At 50.0% G+C, this 10,076-nt stretch overlaps 1 protein-coding gene across 1 annotated transcript in view; it reads left to right on the plus strand.

Moving 5' to 3' along the window:
• Positions 1 to 9,981, plus strand: part of LOC120036673 (CCR4-NOT transcription complex subunit 4-like) — a 40,337-nt gene extending 30,356 nt beyond the window's left edge. Inside the window, exons 5-9 of the mRNA XM_038983062.1 lie at positions 200 to 301; positions 2,599 to 2,724; positions 2,989 to 3,110; positions 4,455 to 4,670; positions 9,644 to 9,981. Of these exons, the coding sequence (XP_038838990.1) occupies positions 200 to 301; positions 2,599 to 2,724; positions 2,989 to 3,110; positions 4,455 to 4,670; positions 9,644 to 9,737 (660 nt within the window). The 3' untranslated portion in view covers positions 9,738 to 9,981. The remainder of the gene's footprint in view (positions 1 to 199; positions 302 to 2,598; positions 2,725 to 2,988; positions 3,111 to 4,454; positions 4,671 to 9,643) is intronic.
• Positions 9,982 to 10,076: the final 95 nt, after the last annotated feature.

Below are 10,076 nucleotides of genomic sequence, written 5' to 3' on the forward strand. Positions count from 1 at the left end.
GGCTAGGATGATTGACAGTAATGTTGTAGTTTTAAATTGATGGGATTTTGGTTGGTTGATGGGAGTGCATTAGAAATGTATTACTAACACAACATACAGCCGTAACACCAGTGCAATGGCAATACATAAAGTACACAGATTGATTGATTGACACATTGATTGATCCATTGATTGATTGTCTTGGTCTTGTCCCCCAAAGGGCCCCAGTGCCAGCGCCTATGTCACCTACATCCGGTCAGAAGACGCCCTCAGAGCAATACAGTGTGTCAACAACCTAGTAGTAGACGGCAGAACACTGAAGGTAAGAAACAACGGGATATACATCCTAGTCTGTGCAGAACACTGAAGGTAAGAAACAACGGGATATACATCCTAGTCTGTGCAGAACACTGAAGGTAAGCTTGGGGAAAATAAACAACGGGATGTACATCCTAGTCTGTGCACAAGACAAAAAAATAAGCATCTCTGTATCAGATTAACATTTGAAATGTCAGCTTCTCTGATGTGAATTTCTACACCTTTCACATAGGATTTTACTGTATGTTGGCTGTAAAAACAATTGGGCGATGTTTATAATCTCCTTTTCAAACAGCCCCGTTTTTACCTATTTCTTGTCGCGGGATTCATCTTTTATATAGCCATTGCTTAGCCGGCAAGGAGAAAGAGACGTTGAACTTTGACCCTGTTGTTGGGATCGTTGTCACGGTAACCTAAATTCTAATTGTAATTTATTCACATTCTCAACAGTCCGTTAGCAGCTCGCCATAAATCATTACCTTGTAATGCGATCATTTTTCTGTTATGGTGAATAAAACGTTTCCAGTTATGTTCTGGTAATTATATGAGCTGGCTAGCCAGCTGGATAGCTAGCTAACAAGCTAACCAAAAACATTGTCTACAAAAGTTGATTTTAGTTGCCATATCCTGAATACATTTTTTAACTGATTTTTATTTGGGTGCGAAAAAAGAGCTTGTAGCATTGTTGGTTGGACCAGACTGGTTGGACCAGACTGGTGAGACGTCGTCCAGACTGGTTGGACCAGACTGGTGAGACGTCGTCCAGACTGGTTGGACCAGACTGGTGAGACGTCGTCCAGACTGGTTGGACCAGACTGGTGAGACGTCGTCCAGACTGGTTGGACCAGACTGGTGAGACGTCGTCCAGACTGGTTGGACCAGACTGGTGAGACGTCGCCCAGACTGGTTGGACCAGACTGGTGAGATGTCGTCCAGACTGGTTGGGCCGGGCTGGTGAGACGTCGTCCAGACTGGTTGGACCAGACTGGTGAGACGTCGTCCAGACTGGTTGGGCCGGGCTGGTGAGACGTCGTCCAGACTGGTTGGACCAGACTGGTGAGACGTCGTCCAGACTGGTTGGACCAGACTGGTGAGACGTCGTCCAGACTGGTTGGACCAGACTGGTGAGACGTCGTCCAGACTGGTTGGACCAGACTGGTGAGACGTCGTCCAGACTGGTTGGACCCAGACTGGTGAGACGTCGTCCAGACTGGTTGGACCAGACTGGTGAGACGTCGTCCAGACTGGTTGGACCAGACTGGTGAGACGTCGTCCAGACTGGTTGGACCAGGCTGGTGAGACGTCGTCCAGACTGGTTGGGCCGGGCTGGTGAGACGTCGTCCAGACTGGTTGGGCCGGGCTGGTGAGACGTCGTCCAGACTGGTTGGGCCGGGCTGGTGAGACGTCGTCCAGACTGGTTGGACCGGGCTGGTGAGACGTCGTCCAGACTGGTTGGACCGGACTGGTGAGACGTCGTCCAGACTGGTTGGACCGGACTGATGAGACGTCGTCCAGACTGGTTGGACCGGACTGGTGAGACGTCGTCCAGACTGGTTGGACCGGACTGGTGAGACGTCGTCCAGACTGGTTGGACCGGACTGGTGAGACGTCGTCCAGACTGGTTGGACCGGACTGGTGAGACGTCGTCCAGACTGGTTGGACCGGACTGGTGAGACGTCGTCCAGACTGGTTGGACCGGACTGGTGAGACGTCGTCCAGACTGGTTGGACCGGACTGGTGAGACGTCGTCCAGGCTGGTTGGACCAGACTGGTGAGACGTCGTCCAGACTGGTTGGGCCGGGCTGGCGAGACGTCGTCCAGGCTGGTTGGGCCGGGCTGGCGAGACGTCGTCCAGGCTGGTTGGGCCGGACTGGCGAGACGTCGTCCAGGCTGGTTGGGCCGGGCTGGCGAGACGTCGTCCAGGCTGGTTGGGCCGGGCTGGCGAGACGTCGTCCAGGCTGGTTGGGCCGGGCTGGCGAGACGTCGTCCTGCAGCTAACGAGCTGTCGTTGTGTTCTACAGCCTTCTTTAGGGACTACGAAATACTGCAGCTAACGAACTGTCGTTGTGTTCTACAGGCTTCTTTAGGGACGACGAAATACTGCAGCTAACGAACTGTCGTTGTGTTCTACAGGCTTCTTTAGGGACGACGAAATACTGCAGCTAACGAGCTGTCGTTGTGTTCTACAGGCTTCTTTAGGGACGACGAAATACTGCAGCTAACGAACTGTCGTTGTGTTCTACAGGCTTCTTTAGGGACGACGAAATACTGCAGCTAACGAACTGTCGTTGTGTTCTACAGGCTTCTTTAGGGACGACGAAATACTGCAGCTACTTTCTGAAGAGCATGGGGTGTCCCAAACCTGACTGCATGTATCTACACGAGCTGGGGGATGATGCAGCCAGCTTCACTAAAGAGGAGATGCAGGTAAGATGACCAATTCGATACTTAGTAAGGCTCTTTCTCAATTCATCTTTCCTCCGATCCTCACATGCTGTCTCCTACCTTTCAAAACACATTGTAGAAGGTCTGAGGGGAGGGACCTGGGACCTTCTCCTCCAATATGCTTGAGAAGGAGATGAATAGATGGGAAGCGAGTCCTTAGATTGTAGTAGTGTTGGAGTGTAGACTAAACAGCAGGTTTTATCCTTCTAACCTGGTCCTTTGTGTTGCTCTGTGTTGTTCCGTCAGGCAGGGAAACATCAAGAGTATGAGCAGAGGCTGTTACAGGATCTGTACCAGAACCCCACCGTTACCAGCCAGACCTCAGGAGGGGAGACGACCAGGAACTCTAAACCCAGCTGTTTACAGAGGTAGGGCTAAGAGCTCTAAACCCAGCTGTTTACAGAGGTAGGGCTAAGAGCTCTAAACCCAGCTCTTTACAGAGGTAGGGCTAAGAGCTCTAAACCCAGCTGTTTGCAGAGGTAGGCGTAGAGCTCTAAACCCAGCTGTTTACAGAGGTAGGGCTAAGAGCTCTAAACCCAGCTGTTTACAGAGGTAGGGCTAAGAGCTCTAAACCCAGCTGTTTACAGAGGTAGGGCTAAGAGCTCTAAACCCAGCTGTTTACAGAGGTAGGGCTAAGAGCTCTAAACCCAGCTGTTTACAGAGGTAGGGCTAAGAGCTCTAAACCCAGCTGTTTACAGAGGTAGGGCTAAGAGCTCTAAACCCAGCTGTTTACAGAGGTAGGGCTAAGAGCTCTAAACCCAGCTGTTTACAGAGGTAGGGCTAAGAGCTCTAAACCCAGCTGTTTGCAGAGGTAGGGCTAAGAGCTCTAAACCCAGCTGTTTACAGAGGTAGGCTAAGAGCTCTAAACCCAGCTGTTTACAGAGGTAGGGCTAAGAGCTCTAAACCCAGCTGTTTACAGAGGTAGGCGTAGAGCTCTAAACCCAGCTGTTTACAGAGGTAGGGCTAAGAGCTCTAAACCCAGCTGTTTACAGAGGTAGGGCTAAGAGCTCTAAACCCAGCTGTTTACAGAGGTAGGCGTAGAGCTCTAAACCCAGCTGTTTACAGAGGTAGGGCTAAGAGCTCTAAACCCTACTGTTTACAGAGGTAGGGCTAAGAGCTCTGAACCCTGCTCTTTACAGAGGTAGGGCTAAGAGCTCTAAACCCAGCTGTTTACAGAGGTAGGGCTAAGAGCTCTAAACCCAGCTGTTTACAGAGGTAGGGCTAAGAGCTCTAAACCCAGCTGTTTACAGAGGTAGGGCTAAGAGCTCTAAACCCAGCTGTTTACAGAGGTAGGGCTAAGAGCTCTAAACCCAGCTGTTTGCAGAGGTAGGGCTAAGAGCTCTAAACCCAGCTGTTTACAGAGGTAGGCTAAGAGCTCTAAACCCAGCTGTTTACAGAGGTAGGGCTAAGAGCTCTAAACCCAGCTGTTTACAGAGGTAGGCGTAGAGCTCTAAACCCAGCTGTTTACAGAGGTAGGGCTAAGAGCTCTAAACCCAGCTGTTTACAGAGGTAGGGCTAAGAGCTCTAAACCCAGCTGTTTACAGAGGTAGGCGTAGAGCTCTAAACCCAGCTGTTTACAGAGGTAGGGCTAAGAGCTCTAAACCCTACTGTTTACAGAGGTAGGGCTAAGAGCTCTGAACCCTGCTCTTTACAGAGGTAGGGCTAAGAGCTCTAAACCCAGCTCTCATCTCGCTCTCTCCTCTCCTCTACAGATCCAACAGTAACAACAGTCACGGACAAGATGTGTGGCCGACGTTACAACCCACGGGGAAAACAACCAACGGTCTATCGGAGCACCGTAAGAGCCCACCGTCAAACGGCGGCGGCTCGGACTCTGAACACGTGACACCGGATGGACCAGAACGTGACATCGGTCTGGCCTCTGTGACTGGCCTCTCGCTCTTCTCCTCAAGCTGTGACCCTCCCAGGTAAAGGGGGGCCGTACACACTTCACTCAGTCGCCCGCGACGGAGCGTCGTGTTCACGCGTCCGTTCTACATACTCACTCGTGTAGCTAAAATGTTGCGAGGCGCTTGTATACGACGCTCCGTCGCTCTGTTCGTGTGAAGTGTGTATCAGTCTTAAACAACTATCCGCGGACATTACCTCCCCAACCCACTTACACACACTGCTTCTTTTATAAAGGATCCACTGAAATGTTTTCACACAAAGAAACATGACGAACATGAGACTCTAACTTCTCAAGAGAGAGAAGTAGAATTTTAATTTATCCTGTTCCAGAACAACTCCTTCAAACCTCCTTCGATGCTCTACTGGTGTGGCTGTTATCTCTCTTCTACTGGCGTGGCTGTTATCTCTCTTCTACTGGTGTGGCTGTTATCTCTCATCTACTGGCGTGGCTGTTATGTCTCATCTACTGGCGTGGCTGTTATCTCTCATCTACTGGCGTGGCTGTTATCTCTCATCTACTGGCGTTGCTGTTATCTCTCATCTACTGGCGTTGCTGTTATCTCTCATTTACTGGCGTTGCTGTTATCTCTCGTCTACTGGCGTGGCTGTTATCTCTCATCTACTGGCGTGGCTGTTATCTCTCGTCTACTGGCGTGGCTGCTATCTCTCGTCTACTGCCGTTGCTGTTATCTCTCGTCTACTGGCGTTGCTGTTATCTCTCATCTACTGGCGTGGCTGTTATCTCTCAGCTACTGGTGTGGCTGTTATCTCTCATCTACTGGCGTGGCTGTTATGTCTCATCTACTGGCGTGGCTGTTATCTCTCATCTACTGGCGTGGCTGTTATCTCTCATCTACTGGCGTGGCTGTTAACTCTCATCTACTGGCGTTGCTGTTATCTCTCATTTACTGGCGTTGCTGTTATCTCTCGTCTACTGGCGTGGCTGTTATCTCTCATCTACTGGCGTGGCTGTTATCTCTCGTCTACTGGCGTGGCTGCTATCTCTCGTCTACTGCCGTTGCTGTTATCTCTCGTCTACTGGCGTTGCTGTTATCTCTCATCTACTGGCGTGGCTGTTATCTCTCATCTACTGGCGTGGCTGTTATCTCTCATCTACTGGCGTTGCTGTTATCTCTCACCTACTGGTATGGCTGCTATCTCTCATCTACTGGCGTGGCTGCTATCTCATCTACTGGCGTGGCTGCTATCTCTCATCTACTAGCGTGGCTGTTATCTCTCTTCTACTGGTGTGGCTGTTATCTCTCATCTACTGGCGTGGCTGCTATCTCTCACCTACTGGCGTGGCTGCTATCTCTCACCTACTGGCGTGGCTGTTATCTCTCACCTACTGGCGTGGCTGTTATCTCTCACCTACTGGCGTGGCTGTTATCTCTCACCTACTGGCGTGGCTGTTATCTCTCATCTACTGGCGTGGCTGTTATCTCTCATCTACTGGCTGTTATCTCTCATTTACTGGTGTGGCTGTTATCTCTCTTCTACTGCCGTGGGTGTTATCTCTCATTTACTGGCGTGGCTGTTATCTCATCTACTGGGTTTGCTGGTATCTCTCATCTACTGGTGTGGCTGTTATCTCTCATCTACTGGCGTGGCTGTTATCTCTCATCTACTGGCGTTGCTGTTATCTCTCATCTACTGGCGTGGCTGTTATCTCTCATCTACTGGCGTGGCTGTTATCTCTCACCTACTGGCATTGCTGTTATCTCTCATCTACTGGCGTGGCTGTTATCTCTCACCTACTGGCGTGGCTGCTATCTCTCATCTACTAGTGTTGCTGTTATCTCTCTTCTACTGGTGTGGCTGTTATCTCTTATCTACTGGCGTGGCTGCTATCTCTCATCTACTGGCGTGGCTGCTATCTCTCTTCTACTGGTGTGGCTGTTATCTCTCTTCTACTGGTGTGGCTGTTATCTCTCTTCTACTGGCGTGGCTGTTATCTCTCATCTACTGGCGTGGCTGTTATCTCTTATCTACTGGCGTGGCTGTTATCTCTCATCTGCTGGCGTGGCTGTTATCTCTCATCTACTGGCGTGGCTGTTATCTCTCATCTACTGGCGTGGCTGTTATCTCTCATCTACTGGCGTGGCTGTTATCTCATCTACTGGGTTTGCTGTTATCTCTTCTACTGGCATGGCTGTTATCTCTCATCTACTGGCGTTGCTGTTATCTCTCATCTACTGGCGTTGCTGTTATCTCTCTTCTACTGGTGTTGCTGTTATCTCTCTTCTACTGGCGTGGCTGTTATCTCTCTTCTACTGGCGTGGCTGTTATCTCTCAGCTACTGGCGTGGCTGTTATCTCTCAGCTACTGGCGTGGCTGTTATCTCTCAGCTACTGGTGTGGCTGTTATCTCTCACCTACTGGTGTTGCTGTTATCTCTCACCTACTGGTGTTGCTGTTATCTCTCATCTACTGGTGTTGCTGTTATCTCTCATCTACTGGTGTTGCTGTTATCTCTCATCTACTGGTGTTGCTGTTATCTCTCAGCTACTGGTGTTGCTGTTATCTCTCAGCTACTGGCTTTGCTGTTATCTGTCACCTACTGGTGTGGCTGTTATCTCTCATCTACTAGCATGGCTGTTATCTCTCAGCTACTGGCGTGGCTGTTATCTATCATCTACTGGTGTTGCTGTTATCTCTCATCTACTGGTGTGGCTGTTATCTCTCATCTACTGGCGTGGCTGTTATCTCTCATCTACTGGTGTGGCTGTTATCCCTCATCTACTAGTGTGGCTGTTATCTGTCACCCACTGGTGTGGCTGTTATCTCTCATCTACTGGTGTGGCTGTTATCTCTCATCTACTGGTGTGGCTGTTATCTCTCATCTACTGGCGTGGCTGTTATCTCTCATCTACTGGTGTTGCTGTTATCTGTCACCTACTGGTGTTGCTGTTATCTGTCACCTACTGGCGTAGGGCGGCGCACAATTGGCCCAGCGTTGTCCGGGTTAGGGCAGGGTTTGGGCGGGGGAAATTTCCTTGGCTCAACGCGCTCTAGCGACTCCTTGTGGCTGTCTGGGCACCTGCAAGCTGACCTCTGCCGTCAGTTGACCGGTGTTTCCTCCAACACATTGGTGCGGCTAGCTTCCGGGTTCAGCAGGCGGGTGTTAAGAAGCAGCGGTGGCTTGGCGGTTAAGGTTTTGGAGGACGCGTGGCTCTACCTTCGCCTCTCCCAAGCCCATTGGAGTTACAGCGATGAGAGAAGATTGTAACTACCAATTAAATTTCATGATATTGTGAAGAAAAAGGGGGTGAAAAAAATGTCAAACGAGAATGGCCTTACTGAACTTACAAGGACTTTCAACGTGGCACCGTCATAGGATGCCACCTTTCCAACAAGTCAGTTCGTCAAATTTCTGCCCTGCTAGAGCTGCCCCGGTCAACTGTAAGTGCTGTTATTGTGAAGTGGAAACGTCTAGGAGCAACAACGGCTCATCCGCGAAGTGGTAGGCCACACAAGCTCACAGAATGGACCGCCGAGTATTGAATAGCGTAAAAAAATCGTCTTGAGTTCCACTACCGAGTTCCAAACTGCCTCTGGCAGCAACGTCAGCACAAGAACTGTTCGACGGGAGCTTCAAGAAATGGGTTTCCATGGCTGAGCAGCCGCACACAAGCCTAAGATCACCATGCGCAATGCCAAGCGTCGGCTGGAGTGGTGTAAAGCTCGCTGCCATTGGACTCTGGAGTAGTGGAAACACGTTCACTGGAGTGATGAATCACTTCACCAGTCCGACGGACGAATCTGGGTTTGCCGGGTGCCAGGAGAACACAACCTGCCCCAATGCATAGTGCCAACTGTAAAGTTTGGTGGAGGAGGAATAATGGTCTGGGGCTGTTTTTAGTGGTTCGGGCCCCTTAGTTCCAGTGAAGGGAAATCTTAACCCTACAGCATACAATGACATTCTAGACGATTCTGTGCAACTTTGTGGCAACAGTTTGGGGAAGGCCCTTTCCTGTTTCAGCATGACAATGCCCCCTTGCACAAAGCGAGGTCCATCCAGAAATGGTTTGTCAAGATTGGTGTGGAAGAACTTGACTGACCCGCACAGAGCCCTGACCTCAACCAAATCAAACACCTTTGGGATGGATTGGAACGCCGACTGCGAGCCAGCCCTAATCGTCCCAACATCAGTGCCCGACCTCACTAATGCTCTTGTGGCTGAATGGAAGCAAGTCCCCTGCAGCAATGTTCCAACATCTAGTGGAAAGCCTTCCCAGAAGAGTAGAGGCTGTTATAGCAGCAATGTTCCAACATCTAGTGGAAAGCCTTCCCAGAAGAGTGGAGGCTGTTATAGCAGCAATGTTCCAACATCTAGTGGAAAGCCTTCCCAGAAGAGTGGAGGCTGTTATAGCAGCAATGTTCCAACATCTAGTGGAAAGCCTTCCCAGAAGAGTGGAGGCTGTTATAGCAGCAATGTTCCAACATCTAGTGGAAAGCCTTCCCAGAAGAGTGGAGGCTGTTATAGCAGCAATGTTCCAACATCTAGTGGAAAGCCTTCCCAGAAGAGTGGAGGCTGTTATAGCAGCAATGTTCCAACATCTAGTGGAAAGCCTTCCCAGAAGAGTGGAGGCTGTTATAGCAGCAATGTTCCAACATCTAGTGGAAAGCCTTCCCAGAAGAGTGGAGGCTGTTATAGCAGCAATGTTCCAACATCTAGTGGAAAGCCTTCCCAGAAGAGTGGAGGCTGTTATAGCAGCAATGTTCCAACATCTAGTGGAAAGCCTTCCCAGAAGAGTGGAGGCTGTTATAGCAGCAATGTTCCAACATCTAGTGGAAAGCCTTCCCAGAAGAGTGGAGGCTGTTGAAGCAGCAAAGGGGGGGCAACTACAAGTTAATGACCATGATTTTGGATGAGATGTTTGACGAGCAGGTGTCCACATCCTGTTGGTGATGTAGTGTAATTTAGACATTTCATCTCTGGTCATCCTCGCCACACCATGGTTGTTCTAACCGGCTGCTGTGTCTTTCAGCCCCAGTGACGCTCTGCCAGACGTCATCAGGAGCAGTGACACACAACACGGAGGCTCCTCAGAACGTCACAACCTGGTAGGATGGAGAACATAGTAGAGTTTTCAGGGGCTAGGAAATGTTATGCCAAGTTGGTCTTTATTTGAGCGTAGTTGCAGATTCCCATCTACCAAGTCTATCTGTTGATTCCTTGACATCTTGATTGAAAAGCTGTTACACATTGGTCAGTATTATTATTATTTTAAACTAATCAGTGTTGCTGACATGGTTTATTCATTCTAATTTGATTGAGAAGACTGACTATCTCTCTTTCTCACGCTTGCTCTCTCTCCTCCCTCCCTCATCTCTCTCTCCTCCCTCCCTCATCTCTCTCTCCTCCCTCCCTCATCTCTCTCCTCCCTCCCTCATCTCTCTCTCCTCCCTCCCTCATCTCTC

Source organism: Salvelinus namaycush, unplaced genomic scaffold, assembly GCF_016432855.1.
Source record: "Salvelinus namaycush isolate Seneca unplaced genomic scaffold, SaNama_1.0 Scaffold1423, whole genome shotgun sequence".
NCBI lineage: Eukaryota > Metazoa > Chordata > Actinopteri > Salmoniformes > Salmonidae > Salvelinus > Salvelinus namaycush.